Source organism: Salvelinus alpinus, chromosome 22 (assembly GCF_045679555.1).
Source record: "Salvelinus alpinus chromosome 22, SLU_Salpinus.1, whole genome shotgun sequence".
Taxonomy (NCBI): Eukaryota; Metazoa; Chordata; class Actinopteri; order Salmoniformes; family Salmonidae; genus Salvelinus; species Salvelinus alpinus.
This window is the reverse complement of record NC_092107.1, coordinates 11,950,035-11,969,078: the sequence shown is the minus strand read 5'-3', so window position 1 is coordinate 11,969,078 and position 19,044 is coordinate 11,950,035. Positions and strand designations below refer to the sequence as shown.

Sequence of the window (19,044 nt, the reverse complement as noted above, 5' to 3'; positions counted from 1 at the left end):
AGGTTCAAGTAATGCAATCATACTTTGGTAGATCATTATATTTTGGGGAGAAAAGTGCCCACGTGGGTTTATGGATCCAAGCTCCAAACCATCTATTGTAAATAACATATTTATGACACTTAACACATAATGGGATGAATTTTCAGCTTCTCACATTTTCCTCAGAAATACACAAACATTGCTGAATTGGTGGGTGTTCAGAGGCTCCACACAGACACACACCACAGCAGACGGTTTCAGGAGTTACAACTTTTATTTATGATTGTTTGTAAATGAAAAAAGAAGTCAGGAGAGAAAAATTTGGAAAAATTGGGTGCCCCGAGAAAGACAAGATGAATTTACAGTGAATGAATGACAGCTATGCAGTTGCAGTCAATATTTCAAAGCGTTCCCAGGTAGGTAGGAGAAAACAACCCACATGTCCAGGAAGATTTGATCTCCATCAGGGTAAATACTAACAAATTCATTTTATCCAGTGTTTCTTTTTTTCCAACAGACAGTTACAAGAAAGGAAAATGTGCACACACTCACACAGGAATTTCTTATTTGGGTAATAAAAAGTGCAAGCAAGATCACAGCACGATAATTTACAAGAGGGCCAAAATCCTGCTTCGTTTGAGGACTGGCCAATAATCTTTCCTTTCTAATCCCACCCCCAGTCTAAAGATGGGGAGGGAGTGAAGGATGGCTGAGACGGAACAGGACAGATCACTGGGTGACCCCCTATCTTTCAGCTCAGTCTCTGGGGGAGGGGGGGGGGTCAAAGGTCATATCTGAGCTAGAGTCACCCCTCTTTCTGCAACTGCATCCTCTCAGAGAGTACAATCAAAGTAGTCTGACTCCACCACATCCTCATAAGTGCCAGGAATAAATTCAGAAGTAAAGGCTTATTATCAGTAAACACTTTGAAATCAGTTCACCTCACCCACACAGAATCACATGTCATCCCCTGGCTATTACCTCAGTACCGGCTCTGAACACAACTCTGATTGGATATTGGTGGGAAACTTAAATAAAAGGATGAAACAGTAATGTTGTGAAGGTTTTCACATTGTCTTTTGAGGAGTCTGTCCATTAAAAGGACAATCTATCATGACACATTCTACTGACAGTCAGTAGAATGACATTCTGTCACTCTGGCCGATCCTAGATCTGTGTGCTGTCTTGCCAACTCTAAGGGTCATTGTCATGCGACAGCACAAACAGATCTGGGATCAGGCTACTGTCATTCGGGGCCAACTACAGTAACAAGGACTGAGGCCTCAGCAGTACCCATTCTAACACAGTACACTAGTGTTAACTGTAGTCTTGGATGTATCGGCATGCAGCTTGTGTCATGGAGAGGAAGTTTGAAAAATAATAACCGTCGACTGACTGTTTGTTTGTTTTTCTATGACCTCATTATTAGATTAAAGAGACACTGTGTGCATACCAAATGGGACCCTATTCCCTATGTGGTGCACTATTTTTCCACCAGAGCCCTATGGCCACTGTTCAAAGTAGTGCACTACAAAGAGGAAAGGGTGTAATTTGGAACAGACCCACAGACAGACAGCGCCTTTAAGTCTGCCTGTGTGTCTCCCCCTCTCTCTCTCTCTCTCTCTCACACACACATAGACACACACACGTACACACACATGCCAAACAAACACACTGTGCAAAATGTTTGAAGTACAAAAACACCAACAAAAACAAATAAGAGAACAATTCTGAGAGAGAAGAGGTAAAAACATCCCTAGTTATTCGAGAAAAATAAATAAAGTAGATATCAAAATATGAAATTGAGATGATTTCTGGTATCACATGGCTAAAATTATGGTACATACATTTTGGGTAGCGAAGGTAGTAACCTTTTCCCCAACATGGCTGTGTGTGTTGGATCATACCATAGTAGAATATAAACACATACATTTGAAGAGTAGAGACATTCCAACTATGGAGGCAAATATGATAACCACTTTTAAGTGCATTAAAATAGACAGAAATTGTATTTTTGAGTTCATATTTCGATGTGCACTGAGAGACGGTGAATTATGAAATTGCAATTAGTCTTTTTGATAGACAGAGAGAGTGACAATCTATGTACAGCAAAATGCCTCCCAACTTAAAGCTCTAGGAAGAGGAATCATTGGACCAATCAAAGTTGCAGCGTGATGCAATAGTCCAGTCAGATAGGCCACTGGGGGAGGGGACTTTGGGTTGAAAAAAATACTTGTCTCAGTGCAAGCTCACAAACACATGCTGGCGTCCCAGTTAGTAGAAGTCCTCTGCTTTTAGCTTACTCTTTGAAAGCACATTATATTACAAGGTCCTAGCACGCAAAGCAGTCTTGCAGATAGTAAAGCGCTCATTCTACTAGTTTTGATGACTTTTCACAAAAATGAGTTATCCTTCGAGAAAAAACAAGGGCTCGGGAAGAGAGAAACTGCGCAAGCTGGCTTGAATTCGTTTGGTCCAACAGAAAACATAATACAGTAAGTCATGGTGGTGTTTCTAGGAATCAGAATCATCAGAAGCCCCTCCCCTTCCGGCTCCCCGACACTGCCATAGGTCCTGCCTAGCACCTGGTTGGCTACGGTTGGCTCTCACTTCCACACAGTTTTAGGAGGGCACATTTACCCTCACTCACACACACACACACACACATACAGATGGACACACACACACACACACACTCAACTTTACCCAAATGGGTCACAAACACATTATTGCGAATTAAGTGTGCTTTCTTCAATACATTTTATCCTTAAAATATCTTTAAAAACTATAATGTTAACACCATGCAAATAACGTTTAAAAAAAAATAAAAAAATGACGTTTGGGCCCTGTATTTTTGACAAGGCCAGACATTAAAATCTGCATTGTCCACACTTAAAACATACCTACATTCTTGCTACACACACAGCCAAAATACACCAAGCTCCACCAAAGTCATAGCAGTCTCATGTTGGCTTTTTCAGTTGGTTTTTTTTAAGGATATGAAGGTAACAAGAAGTTCATAGTTGGGGAAAACGTTTGCTCTAATTCATTCTTTTTTTGGACACACAATTTGATCTAAGTGGCTGATGGCAGAGTGACAACCTCTTCACTCCCTCTCCTCTGTAAATGTCATCAAGCCATAATAGCTCTGGGCGATGGTATCAATCCCAGAGTACTTCACCGTCAAAGGCTTTGAGTGGAGGCTCCATGTGGGAGGAATGGGGCGGGGCTGCAGCTGCTTTAAACCTAACGAGGTGTCTAGGCGTCACTACGGCCTGCCTCTCCCTCTCCGTGTGTACTCCACTGCCAGGGCCACGGCCAAGCTATGGGAGTATAGGGCCACAGTGGCAGCTGATGCTCGTTAGGGCTCCTCTAAGGACCCTTCACAGGGGAGAAAGTGCCCTTGTGGGCTGCTGATAAACGGATCTTCGGAGACAGATGGTGAAGGGCCAGTTAGACTATTGATGATCAGATGCTGTCCCTGATGCTGCTGGGGTAGAAGGTGGTTCGTTCTGGGCCAGAGGTGGAGGGGACTCCAGCGGCAGGTGGCTGGGACTCAGCAGGGACAGACTGGGGGAGACCTGGATGGAGCATGGTGCACCCTGGGAAGTAGGTGCTTCCATTGATGTTAAAACAGCTGGGGCGGGGAGACCTGACGACAGGAGAGATGGACGTCTGTTGTCGTTCATAGAGGAGGAAAAACTGCAGGGGGTTGGGGGGGGGGGTCTTCTCACATTGTAGTTGGTCCGGTTGCCATGTTTGGAAGGGGGGGGCCATACGTGGGTGCGGGTGGGCTGTGTAGATTAGGTCAGGGTGATGTAGGCCGAGGCCTTCTCTTTAAGCTGCCGCAGACACAGATGGCAACTCCAGCTCCCTGGAAGATCAACAGTTCACAAGTTCACTGGTTACTTGAAAGCCCAAGGATTAATCCTAGCAGAATAAATGAACACTGTAAATTGAACACTGGCTGACTGTTGTGAGTGCAACACCACGTACTGTGGTCAAACAGCGTGGGAGATTTGCAATCTCTTTGCCATGTCAAGTGGACATGCTGATGACACAAGCATTCAGCACATGCACTTTCCCCTTATAATTCACCAACTGTATAAGTGACATTATGAACCCAGCCATTGCATGGTCATCAATTACCGACAATAGGTATACTATACAGTATTCTATAGGACTACGCTAGGCCTATATCCTCCACATATCCTGTAGTGTACCTACCCTCTGGGGGCTCCGCCATAGGGGGGCTCAGGCAGTACATATGGTAGCCTCTGTCACAATCATCACAGAATAGTAACTGATCCTGGAACAAGGAAACACACAAACACAAATAATGTTATGACATTATCAATCAAATATAGGAGCAAATATGTATCTGTAATGTTTAACCAGATTAACACACTACACCTACCACACATAGGCCCAGATTTGCTGCGCGTTTGCACCCATTTGTTTCAGTGTGGTATTAACCTTTACTTTACCCTTTTGATCTGTCCCCAATATTGAATTCCCTGTTGTAAAAACAGGTGGCATTGGGTGTTACTCATACTGGAGGAGGAGAGTACAGGCGAGCGTGTGTTGGCGTAAATGGAGAGTGGGATATACACTAAACAAAAATATAAAGTGTTGGTCCCATGTTTCATGAGCTGAAATAAAAGATCCCAGAAATGTTCCATACGCACAGCAAGCTTATTTCTCCAAATTCTGTGCACAAACTTGTTTACATCCCTGTTAGTGAGCATTTCTCCTTTGCCAAGATAATCCATCCACCTGACAGGTGTGGCATATCAAGAAGTTGATTAAACAGCATGATCACTACACAGGTGCACCTTGTGCTGGGGACAATAAAAAAGCCACTCTAAAATGTGCCGTTTTGTCACAACACAATGCCACAGCAATTGGTATGTTGAATGCAGGAATGTCGACCAGAGCTGTTGCCGGAGAATAACATTTTAATTTCTACCATAAGCCGCCTCCAACGTCGTTTTTTTGGGCAGTATGTCCAACCGGCCTCACATCCGCGGACCACGTGTATGGTGTCGTGTTGGTGAGCGTTTTGCTGATGTCAACGTTGTGAACAGAGTGCCCCATGGCGGCAGTGGGGTTATGGTATGGGCAGGCATAAGCTACAAACAGAATTGCATTTTATGGATGGCAATTTGAATGCACAGAGTTACCATGACAAGATCCTGAGGGCCATTATCGTGCCACTCATCCGCCGCCATCACCTCATGTTTCAGCATGATAATGCACAGCACCATGTCGCAAGGATCTGCACACAATTCCTGGAAAATGTCCCAGTTCTTCCATGGCCTGCATACTCACCAGACTTGTCACCCAACAAGCATGTTTGGGATGCTCTGGATCGTTGTGTACGACAGCGTGTTCCAGTTCCCGCCAACATCCAGCAACTTCACACAGCCAGTGAAGAGGAGTGGGACAACATTCCACAGGCCACAATCAACAGCCTGATCAACTCTATGCGAAGGAGAAGTGTCGCGCTGCATGAGACAAATGGTGATTACCTTTTTTTACGGTGTCTGTGACCAACAGATGCATATCTGTATTCCCAGTCATGTGAAATCCATAGATTAGGGCCAAATGAATTCATTTCAATTGACTGATTTTCTTATATGAACTGTAACTCGGTAAAGGTTTGGAAATTGTTTCATGTTGAGTTTATATTTTTGTTCAGTATAGATGTTTTGGGAGTATGAAGGGGTGTGTTTGCGCGTGCGTTCTTGTGTGTGTGTGTGCGCATGCGTGTGGCGCTCACGTCATTCTCGGAGGTGCCACACAAGCTGCAGGACTTGCACTCGATACACTGCCAGCGGTAGGTCCGTACTGCTGCCGTCATGTTGACTGTGAACTGCAGGCAGGACGGGTGACCTGGGGACAGAGAACGACACACACACACACACACACACACACACACACACACACACACACACACACACACACACACACACACACACACACACACACACACACACACACACACACACACACACACACGCTTCATGTTACTCCTTATCATCATCATGTTAGGCTTGTTTCCATAACTCTAAAACATAATAACGGCTGTGTAATAATTACACATTTAAAACCAACTAAAACTGGAGTCCATAGGAGTGTCTGTCTGCCCGTACCTGAGCGTCCACAGTCGGCACAGGAGATGAGGTCCTCGGGACAGCCAGTCTTCTTGGAGCCGCCCAGGCAGAAGTCACAGTAGCCGTTAGGGATGACCGACCCGTCTGCAGCTTTCTTAGCTGAAATCACACAGGTGGACTAGTTACATACGATAGAGCTATTTCCATAACAAACACTCTTTCACAGAAAAGCTGCATATTACTCTTATATTCTATGCTCTATTTTGATCCAGCATTTGTATGAAGCTCCATTGAGCACAGACCTAGAGCACTGAGTCTATGGCTGTGGTCTGTGGTTACTGATGACCTGGGTTACTGAAGCTGGTGTAGAGCTGAGGACTCAACAGGCTTAGAACTAGACTGATGTAGGAGGAACATCGCTGGTTTGGAGAGGGAAAGAGGAAGAGAGAGAGAGAAAGCAATAACGAGGGAAAGAGGCAGAGACAGGAAACATTGAGTGAGATGGCGAATATGAGACTTCCAGCCAGCAGAGCATCCCAGCTGGATAAGACTCTCCCTCCTCCATATGTTGGTTTTGGTAAAGCAAGCAGCAGGCCCGCTGAAGCCTGGGACTCGCCAGCTCGTGCTCAGCCAGGGAAGGGAGGAGGAAGATGGGGAGGGAAATCCATTGGGAGGCCCAGGGGTCTGTTTAATATTGTCAAAGGAGTGGTGGGGGGGCTGGTACAGACCTGCTGTGCATCAAGCGGCAGGTGCGCGGTGGGAAGCCATTTTAGAATAACCATTAAAGGAGAAGAAAGTCTCCCTGCATGCATCCTCTCGGTCTCACTGACTGCAGTCGATTGCATAATACCTTTAATAGATCTGATCACATAACCAGGACAGTCTATTTGTATATGTCCTTTTTTCCTGTATTAAGATGTAATGCAATGGACAGGAACATCACAATGACTCACCAGTGGCGCACATAAGACAGATGAAGACAAACCGACATACAGTATACTAGACAACACACACAGGAATTCATCTCGAATACATAAACCCACATGCACACACAGCAGTGTTCATGGTGGAGTAATCAGTGGCTGTGTGGTGTGTGATTTGGAGAGCCAGGGCCCTCATTAATCCAGCCCAGGGTGGATGGTGGCTGGGGGAGGGGTGGAGGGGAGATTGAGTTTTCTACTCCAGAGGGCTGGTCTATAATCCCTAGAGAAAAAAATAAAAAAAACTCTGATCAGGATGAGGGGGGGGGGGGGGGTAGCAGAAAAGAAGAGAGGAGCTGTCCATGGTACCAGCGCAGCAGCCAGCCAGGCAGCTCTGTACTGGATTGTATAATGATGAGCAGTAATGTACAGTGGAGTGGTACATTACGTACTATCAGGGGACTGTGGCAAACATACCACTATCCCCACATTCATCTACAACACTTGCCACCTGGGCATAGAGGTATGTATGGACTACATACAATATGTACATATTTTATGCATGTAGGTTAATTAATTAAATATGTCACTTTGAGTTTAAGAAAAAAAAAAGCCTTTGGCTCTCTATGTCTTTTATTTCAACAGACTACCGCTGACTCTGCTTTACCACAGTCACTGATGGGCAAAACTGTATATACACACACAGTTACATAAAAATATATGCCAAACGGCACATACTACAAACAGTGCTGCACTCGGGCTCTGCAGACCGTGAGGCTGTGAGGACCCTTGAGAGTGAATCAGCAAGCCCTGACACATCTGTGAGTGAGCAGGCTGCCCGCTGGCCTGCCTGCTCAGAAAGGAAAGCCCATCGATGATTAAATGCCTGTGGCCATGCTTAAAGTTTGAGATGCTAACCTGAGGTAGTACATCCTTGAGACGGACAGAGAAAGAGAGCAAGGGATTGAAAAAGAGAGCGAGAGAGGGGAGGGAGACGGAGAAAGCGAGGGTGGGAGGGAGAGGCAAGACAGCGAAGCGAGAGGAAGAGCGAGACAGAGACATACAGACCAAACCAGACAGAGAGACAGAGACATACAGACCAAACCAGACAGAGAGACAGAGACATACAGACCAAACCAGACAGAGAGACAGACAGGCAGACAGACAAAGAACATGTGCGAGAGCAGTAGCACGTTCCTGAGGTTGTCAAGGGTGATACACACCTCCCTCCCTTCATCTCAACTCCAGCTCCACCTTTCCTGTAACACCCCTCCAATTACTGGGAGAATACAGGCAGAACAGCACACTTCACAGCTTTTAAGTGTGTCTCGGAACCCACTGGGAATTAGGGGAGAGAGATGAATCCTCAAACACCCCCCTCATATCTCTCCCCCCCCTTCCGTTCCCATCTCTCACTTTCTCTCCCCCTATCTCTCTCCCCTCTCTTCGCCTACCTATCTCTCTCTCTAAGTATAAGCTTCTCTACCTCTCTCTATCCCCTCTGCCTCTCTCTCTATCCCCTCTCTCTTCCTCTTTTCCAATCTCTCACTCTCCCGATCTCTCTCCAACCCTCTCTCTCTCTCCGCGCTCTCCTTTTTCTCTCCAACTCACTCTCCCTTTCTCACTCCCTCATTCTCAATACAGCCTGCTCCTATAGTTTTCACAATCTCATTCTAGCACAATCTCTAGCCTAAGAGCCATACCGCACTGGCTGGTCGATAAAGTGGCCACAGCCTTATCGAATTAGCACTTCCGCAGGAATACCCACAAGCACCTGTTGCCTGCTCTCACTTTCTCTATGTTTCTCACTCTCCTCCACACTTTCATTCCTTCTTTTGCTCTCTCACCCATGTCTATTCACTCTGTTTTCTGAACATACAATGAACATAACCCTATTCACACAGGTCCAAACACACAGCACAATGAACATAACCCTATTCACACAGGTCCAAACACACAGCACAATGAACATAACCCTATTCACACAGGTCCAAACACACAGCACAATGAACATAACCCTATTCACACAGGTCCAAACACACAGCACAATGAACATAACCCTATTCACACAGGTCCAAACACACAGCACAATGAACATAACCCTATTCACACAGGTCCAAACACACAGCACAATGAACATAACCCTATTCACACAGGTCCAAACACACAGCACAATGAACATAACCCTATTCACACAGGTCCAAACACACAGCACAATGAACATAACCCTATTCACACAGGTCCAAACACACAGCACAATGAACATAACCCTATTCACACAGGTCCAAACACACAGCACAATGAACATAACCCTATTCACACAGGTCCAAACACACAGCACAATGAACATAACCCTATTCACACAGGTCCAAACACACAGCACAATGAACATAACCCTATTCACACAGGTCCAAACACACAGCACAATGAGCTGAAACTCATACACAGGGCCAACTATTAGATAGCTTAGCTTAGTTAGTGTGGTTTTGCACCTGACAATAAAAAAGGGTTTTACTAAAGCAATCCTACTAGTCTAGGGTTAACCAGTGATGATGCTGCGACACAGATCAGCTCCTAGTCTCACCTACACACTGCCTTCCCCACAACACAAAACACATTCCAGCATGGCAGGGGAGCAAATAGAACAGAAGAGGAGAGAGGAGGAGGAGGAGAGGAAGTGGGGACAGGAATAGGAAGAGGGGAGAGGAAGATGAGGAGGATGGAGGAAAAGGAGGAGGAAGAGGGGAGAGAGGAAGATGAGGAGGAAGAGAGAGGAAGATGAGAGAGGAAGATGAGGAGGAAGAGGAGAGAGAAAGATGACTCGGAAGAGGAGAGAGGAAGATGAGGAGGAAGAGGAGAGAGGAAGATGAAGAGGAGGAGGAAGAGGAGAGGAAGATGATGAGGAAGATGAGAGGAAGAGGAGAGAAGAAGGGCAGAACACGAAGAGGAGAGGGAAGTGAAGACGTGGGCTGCTGCTGTGTCAAAGCATCAGGTTGAAAACACACACTCTGCACTCCTGTCGCCAGGCTGCTTAATGAGGGGAGCACCACACCAGGACACACATACATACAGATACACACTAATATAATGTATACATACACTCACATTCATACACAATACACGCACAAGCACACACCGAGACAAACGCACGCACAAACACACAAGATTTATAGCCAGCATGTCTTTGCATAATAACTTTTAAAGGCTTGTTCCACTCCCAACCCCCACCCTCTCTCTTTAACGTGACGAATGAGAGTCCCTCTGCCCCCAATCCATCCTTCAGTATCAGCTCTCATCCAATGCATACACACACCAGGGCTGCGACGGTCATGGAATTTTGGATGACAGTTATAGTGTTTTTGTTTTCCACACATTTTCTCCTCTCCTCTGCTACACCCTATGGAAGCCCCGTACTGTTTTTGAATGGCCGTCAAGCTTATATCATCAAATTCATGAAAACGGGGTCATTTAAGATATGTACAATTATATTTGCATTCATCGATTAAGGTTTTCGAATATGAAAAAAACAACAACAATGTAATCAAAAACCTTCATGAAAGGCATCAGGTTAATTAATACACGAGTATGAATATAATTGTAAATATACACTACCGTTCAAAAGTTTGTGGTCATGTTGGGGGACCAGTTGAGTATCTGGAGCATCAGCATTTGTGGGTTCGATTACAGGCTCAAAATGGCCAGAAACAAATAACTTTCTTCTGAAACGCGTCAGTCTATTCTTGTTCTGAGAAATGAAAGCTATTCCATGCGGGGAATTGCCAAGAAACTGAAGATCTCGTACAATGCTGTGTACTACTCCCTTCACAGAACAGTGCAAACTGGCTCTAACCAGAACAGAAAGAGGAGTGGGAGGCCCCGGTGCACAACTGAGCAAGAGGACAAGTACATTAGAGTGTCTAGTTTGAGAAACAGAAGCCTCACAAGTCCTCAACTGGCAGCTTCATTAAATACTACCCGCAAAACACCAGTCTCAACGTCCACAGTGAAGAGGCGACTTCGGGATGCTGGCCTTCTAGGCAGAATTGCAAAGAAAAAGCCATATCTTAGACTGGCCAATAAAAATAAAAGATTAAGATGGGCAAAAGAACACAGACATTGGACAGAGGAACTCTGCCTAGAAGGCCAGCATCCCGGCGTCGCCTCTTCACTGTAGACGTTGAGACTGGTGTTTTGCGGGTACTATTTAATTTGCGCTATTCTGTGAAGGGAGTAATAAACAGCGTTGTACAAGATCTTCAGTTTCTTGGCAATTTCTCGCATGGAATAGCCTTCATTTTTCAGAACAAGAATAGACTGACGAGTTCCAGAAGAAAGTTATTTGTTTCGGGCCAATTTGAGCCTGTAATCGAACCCACAAATGCTGATGATCCAGATACTCAACTAGTCTAAAGATGGCCAGTTTTATTGCTTCTTTAAATCAGGACAACAGTGTTCAGCTGTGCTAACATAATTGCAAAAGGGTTTTCTAATGATCAATTAGCCTTTTAAAATGATCAACTTGGATTAGCTAACACAACGTGTCGTTGAAACACAGGAGTGATGGTTGCTGATAATGGGCCTCTGTACGCCGTTGTAGATATTCCATAAAAAATTTGCCGTTTCTAGCTACAATAGTCTTTTACAACATTAACAATGTCTACACTGTATTTCTGATCAATTTGATGTTATTTTAATGGACAAAATATGTGCTTTTCTTTCAAAAACAAGGACATTTCTAAGTGACCCCAAACTTTTGAACGGTAGTGTACCTTAAATGGCTACGTTTTCATGAATTTGATGATATAAGCTTGAGCTGGGAGGGCGTTGCCTAGGCAACCCGAAGACTTGTTTGATACAACACCTCGCTTATTTCAGCAAGGAGCAACAAAGTTTCATCACGTTGTAGTCCATGTTACAGCAGAAATGCCCGGCCGTCCAGTCTTCAGTAAGCAGTTAAAAAAAAAAAAAGTGATGATTATGATGGTTCCTTTATTTTCATGATGATCTTCATCCATAACTGTGGCTCTAACACACACACACACACACACACACACACACACACACACACACACACACACACACACACACACACACACACACACACACACACACACACACACACACACACACACACACACACACACACACACACACACACAGCACGAACACAAAGAGAGACAATGGATCCAGTATTATGCAGGGAGAGAGACCGAGTCAGTCAGACGAAAAGTGTCAGTCACAGATGAGATATCTCATGAGGAACGTTTCCTCTTTCTCATCCTGTCTGTGCTTCTCTCTTTCACAGAGGAAATTAGACTTTTTTTTGTTGCTGCAATCGTCTATTGTCACACAAATACCTACACCATCTGTCTCCACCTCCTTCTTCCATTCTCTATCTCTTCCTCGCTATTAAACACACATGCACGCGCACACAAACACAAACACACCAGCAAGACGCGATGCAATAACATGCTCGTTTCTCTTCCCTGTCCAGTCAGTAGGTTGCGTAAGTCCCAGTGCATTGTGGGTCTGAAACAGAATGACATTGTAAAGCGAGAGGACGGTGGAGATTTTGGTGCATAATAAAACTTGATCTTTGGCTGCACTGTAATCACACTGACCTGCACATGCTCTGGGGTGACATGTAGCCTAGTGGTTAGAGCATTGGACTAGTAACTGAAAGGTTGCAAGATCGAATCCCTGAGATGACAAGGTAAAAATCTGTCGTTCTGCCCCTGCCATCATTGTAAATAAGAACTTGTTCTTAAAACTGACTTGCCAAGTTAAATAAAGGTTAACAATTTTAAAAATAAATCAATGGCAGCATAAGAGGCTCCCTCTGTCTGTAGCAAATACACAAACAGTACATACAACTGTATTTATTTATATATATATATATCCAGTACCAGTCAAAGGTTTGGACACACCTTCTCATTCAAGGGTTTTTCTTTATTTGACCTATTTTCTGCATGTGGTTCCCACCGTGAAGCATGGAGGAGGTGGTGTGATTTTATGGGGGTGCTTTGCTGGTGACACTATCAGTGATTTATTTAGAATTGAAGGCACACTTAACCAGTATGGCTACCACAGCATTCTACAGTGATACACCATCCCATCTGGTTTGCGCTTAGTGGGATTATCATTTGTTTTTCAACACACCTCCAGGCTGTGTAAGGGCTGTTTGACCAAGAAGGAGAGTGATGGAGTGCTGCATCAGATGACCTGGCCTCCACAATCCCCCAACCTCAACCCAATTGAGATGGTTTGGGATGAGTTGGACCACAGAGTGAAAGAAAAGCAGCCAACAAGTGCTCAGCATATGTGGGAACTCCTTCAAGACTGTTGGAAAAGCATGCCAGGTGAAGCTGGTTGAGAGAATGCCAAGAGTGTGCAAAGCTATCATCACGACAAAGGGTGGCTACTTTGAAGAATCTCAAATATAAAATATATTTTGATTTGTTAAACACTTTTTTTGGTCATAGTTTTGATGTCTCCACTATTATTCTACAATGTAAAATCCTGTTTAAAAAGCCCCTAAACTCAGACTCTTAGCCGCAGTTAGGTCCCATTGTCTGACCCGCCCAATCAATACTGAGGAAACGCTGGAATTTAGACAGCAACATAGGTATACAGTACAGTACATATAAGATATCCTAGTAAGATATAGGGTGTTTGTGTGTGTGTATGTGTGTGTGTGTGTGTCTAGGCTCCGACAGACAGACATGTTTTCATGAGCAGGATGGGGGGGTTATACTAAGATGGCCAAATGACTGAGGATCCAATCCTAACCCAGCAAGCCTCTCCTCTGTTAATACAGAATACCAAATGAAGCAGTGCAATATCAGCCTGCCTTCTCCCTGTCTGGGGTAATATATATGATAAATCATAAAGAGAATTCTTTACTCTCACTCTCCTTCTTTCACTCTCTCTCTCGCTTTCTTCTTTCTGTTGCATTTAATGAACTCCTCTGCCCCCTCCGTTCCAACCCCTCCAAAGCCAAATTTCACTCCCTCCCCTCTTCCCCTCCCTGCTCAATGTACATAACAACATACTCTTTAGGAGGGAACCCAGCCTGTCACTATAGCAACCAGATTGCTAGGCAACAGCCGTTTTCTCTTCCTGCTTTGTTGCAGTAGAGGAGGCAGAGCAGTGGCGGGGCGGCAGGCAGCGTGAGCTGGTCTGGCTATGTAGGAAGCTACTGTACCGGCACTGGCACCAGCATGTGGAAAGTTCAGGAAGAAACCAGACCGGAATTACAGCTAAAGGTGATGGTTGAGGTTGAAGAATTAACTTGGTAAAGCCCAGAATGGTTTTCACTCTAATAAGAGACATTCCTTACCAAGGTGAGGCAATCTGGTAGACAAAGTCCCAGCCCCGTTTACAGCAAGCAAAGGACTGAGCAACTGGGACTGACTATGCTGATCATGTAGTGTGTTCAGGTGGTGTGTTTTGTATGTTCCGGGTCTGTGTTGTCTTGACGGTACTGCCACGCCCCCACCACCCATGTCCTCTCTCGCTCTGAACCCAGCCTGTATCACTACTCAGTCTCCTCTATAGGCTACTCTGTTCTGTACCTGTCTGCTACAGTACGGACACAATGACTAGCCAGGACAAACTCATTTTTCAGTATTTCACTAATAGCATCAAAATCAATAAATCATAGCAAGTTTTTGGGTTCATTCAGTAGTTTTTACCTGATTCAGTTGATTAATGTCGAAAAATAATGTTAAAAGTACAATTATAGATTCCTCAAACATATGTTGAAAATTATACTGTTGCTGCTTCCTGTTTTTTATACAGTTGAAGTCGGAAGTTTACATACACTTAGGTTGGAGTCATTAAAACTTGTTTTTCAACCACTTCACACATTTCTTGTTGACAAACTATAGTTTTGGCAAGTCGGTTAGGACATCAACTGTGTGCATGACACAAGTCATTTTTCCAACAATTGTTTACAGACAGATTATTTCACGTATAATTCACTGTATCACAATTCCGGTGGGTCAGACGTTTACATACACTAAGTTGACTGTGCCTTTAAACAGCTTGGAAAATTCCAGAAAAATATGTCATGGCTTTAGAAGCTTCTGAAACGCTAATTGACATAATTTGAGTCAATTGGAGGTGTACCTGTGGATGTATTTCAAGGACTACATTCAAACCCAGTGCCTCTTTGCTTGACATCATGGGAAAATCAAAAGAACTCAGCCAAGACCTCCACAAGTCTGGTTCATCCTTGGGAGCAATTTCCAAATGCCTGAAGGTACCACGTTCATCTGTACAAACAATAGTACGCAAGTATAAACACCATGGGACCAGCCGTCATACCGCTCAGGAAGGAGACGCGTTCTGAAAGTACTTTCGTGCTAAAAGTGCAAATCAATCCCAGAACAACAGCAAATGTAATTTAAAAGAAATATTTTACCTTTATTTAACTAGGCAAGTCAGTTAAGAACAAATTCCTATTTTCAATGACGGCCTAGGAACAGTGGGTTAACTGCCTTGTTAAGGGGCAGAAAGACAGATCTTTACCTTGTCAGCTCGGGGATTCGATCTAGCAACCTTTCGGTTTCTAGCCCAACGCTCTAACCACTAGGCTACCTGCCGGCTGCCTGCCACCCACATTGTGAAGATGCTGGAGAAAACAGGTACAAAAGTATCTATATCCACAGTAAAACGAGTCCTATATCGACATAACCTGAAAGGCCGCTAAGCAAGGAAGAAGCCACTGCTCCAAAACCGCCTTAAAAAAGCCAGACTACGGTTTGCATCTGCACAAGGGGACAAAGATCGTACTTTTTGGAGAAATGTCCTCTGGTGTGACGAAACAAAAATAGAACTGTTTGGCCATAATGACCATCGTTATGTTTGGAGGAAAAGGGAGAGGCTTGCAAGCCGAAGAACACCATCCCAACCGTGAAGCACAGGGGTGGCAGCATCATGTTGTGGGGGTGCTTTGCTGCAGGAGGGACTGGTGAACTTCACAAAATAGATGGCAAAATAGATGGCAAAATATGTGGAAGGAATATCATGTGGATATATTGAAGCAACATCTCAAGACATCAGTCAGGAAGTTAAAGCTTGGTCGCAAATGGGTCTTCCAAATGGACAATGACCCCACCATACTTCCAAAGTTGTGACAAAATGGCTTAAGGACAACAAAGTCACAGTATTGGAGTGGCCATCACAAAGCCTGACCTCAATCCTATAGAAAATTTGTGGGCAGAACTGAAAAGCGTGTGTGAGCAAGGAAGCCTGCAAACCTGACTCAGTTACACCATCTCTGTCAGGAGGAATGGGCCAAAATTCACCCAACTGGGAAGCTGGTGAAAGGCTACCCGAAACATTTGACCCAAGTTAAACAATTTAAAGGCAATGCTACCAAATACTAATTAAGTGTATGTAAACTTCTGACCCACTGGGAATGTGATGAAAGAAATAAAAGCTGAAATAAATCATTCTCTCTACTATTATTCTGACATTTCACATTCTTAAAATAAAGTGGTGATCTTAACTGACCTAAGACAGGGAATTTTTACTAGGATTAAATGTCAGGAATTGTGAAAAACTCAGTTCAAATGTATTTGGCTCAGGTGTATGTAAACTTCCGACTTCAACTGTATATAGCCGAGTGTCAAAAGGCCGGTTTTAAAAGTCAAAATAAATTCATAATCAATATGCTGAAAAAAGTTGTGATATGTTGAAGACTAATACATACAATTACCCCCCCCCCCACACACACACACACACGTGTTCAGATAACTTGTATATTGCTAAATTAGTACCTTAACTTCATCAAATTTACCAAGCGGTCATTCCAGACTAAAATTGATTAGCTTGTTCTACTGTAATCAATAGCGTGCGCAGATGAATCACTCACGTCAATATTGTATGGAAATCAATGGTACTGGGACAATTCACTGCCACTACATGTGCCATTTGTGCTCTGGGTATACTAGATATACCTGTCGATGGATGAGAACCTGGTTTTATCAACTCACTTCCTTGTGGTACAATGTTTACAGTAGCTGGACAATAAGCAGAAGGAAATACAACACTTTTTTGATTGGATAATTTCCCTGAATCATCTCTCCATGAAAAACTCAGTTCAAATGTATTTGGCTCTAAATAGATACAGGGCTCTTTGAGTGATAGCTTGAATGTCAAATCCACGTATTTGTTTGTGGCCGGCGGATTTTATAAAGAGAGCGCCCCCATTTTCCCTTGCCATTTGAGTTTGAATTTCACAACTGCGTTTTAAATAATGTGACGGACAGGTGCGTATGAGTAAATCAATGGTACCAAATATACACTGATCAAAAACATAAAACGAAACATGCAACAATTTCAACGATTTTACTGAGTTACAGTTCATATGAGGAAATCAGTCAATTGGAATAAATTAATTAGGCCCTAATCTATGGATTTCACATGACTGGGCAGGAGTGCAGCCATGGGTGGACCTGGGAGGGCATAGGCTCACCCACTTGGGAGCCAGGCCCAGCCAATCAGAATGAGTTTTTCCCTACAAAATGGCTTTATTACAGACAGAAATACTCTTCAGTTTTATCAGCTGTTCAGGTGGCTGGTCTCAGATGATCCCGCAGGTGAAGAAGCCAGATATGGAGGTCCTGGGCTGGCGTGGTTACACATGGTCTGCGGTTGTCATGCCGGTTGGATGTACTGCCAAATGTTCTAAAACGACATTGAATGCGGCTTATGGTAGAGAAATGAACGTTCAATTATCTGGCAACAGCTCTGGTGGACATTCCTGCAGTCAGCATGCGACATCTGTGGCATTGTGTTGTGTGACAAAACTGCACATTTTAGTGGCCTTCTATTGTCCCCAGCACAAGATGCACCTGGGTAATGATCATGCTGTTGAATCAGCTTCTTGATATGCCACACCTGTCAGATGGATCGATTATCTTGGTAAAGAAGAAATGTTTACTAACAGGGATGTTAACAGATTTGTGCACAAAATTTGAGAGAAATAAGCTTTTTGTGCGTACGGGATCTTATTATTTCAGCTCATGAAACATGGGACCAACACTTTACATGTTGTGTTTATATTTTTGTTCAGTGTATTAATCTGTTTAAAGAAATTGATTTAGTTTTATCTTGATGACCATAAACTGTTATATTAACATCAACAATTTGAGGTAAAAATCACTCAATTGTAAATGCGAGTTTGTGTAAGGTAGTAACACAAACTGTTCACATTAGTGCATTATAAAGTCATTTAATATGGCAAAATAATTCAACTTGTCCATTTTGGATGATAGTATATGTTGCCCACTCACAAAATATTGCAACAATTACATACAATTGAACTGGGCACTCTAGACTGGAGCTTCTATAGTGTCTGTGCAGCTGCCTGAACGTTCGCCGTCCCTACAATGACACAGTGACACAGGCCCTCCACTGTCACTGTCACCAGACTCTCATTAAAAAGACCACTCGCTCTCTCTCTTACTGCAGGACTTTCATCAGATGTGAATATGCTGGAACAGAACCAACCACCAGACTCCATAGATCTCATTCCACATATAGTAGTCTACCCCACAGACAGACAGACAGAGAGAGCGAGAAAAAGAGAAAGAAAAAAGAGACGCCATTTTAGGTTTGATACATAATTAATTTTGTCCTTATAGCTGATCACAAGGATTCCTTCTCACAGTGGCGGCACAAGGCGAGTGAAGCCATTTTGTGAGCGAGGTGAAACTGGGAAAGAATTTAAAATAAATAAATATATAAAAAGAAAAACAGGAACAAAAGGACGCTGACCTTCAAAGGGCTCAATTACATGTTACACCCCTCCATCCCTCCATCCCCCCTCCTGTTCTCACTCCTCCGACCGTCTGTCCGTCCAGATAAACCAGACTCGGAATCTCAAATCTGTTTTGGCGAGAGGACTTAACGAGAACTGGCTGGACTCTTTCTGCTCACAAAACCAATTTTCAGGTGCACACCAGAGGGCCGACCTCTAAAGTAAACACCCCACCCTCCTCCCCTTCCTCTCCCCCTCC

At 43.9% G+C, this 19,044-nt stretch overlaps 1 protein-coding gene across 1 annotated transcript in view; it reads right to left on the bottom strand.

The window, feature by feature from the left end:
• Positions 1–234: 234 nt before the first annotated feature.
• LOC139549007 (zinc finger protein neuro-d4-like) overlaps positions 235–19,044 on the bottom strand; it is a 49,327-nt gene continuing 30,517 nt past the window's right edge. The window contains 4 exon segments of the mRNA XM_071359042.1: positions 235–3,853; positions 4,207–4,288; positions 5,762–5,874; positions 6,135–6,254. Coding sequence (XP_071215143.1) covers positions 3,783–3,853; positions 4,207–4,288; positions 5,762–5,874; positions 6,135–6,254 — 386 coding nt within the window. The 3' untranslated portion in view covers positions 235–3,782.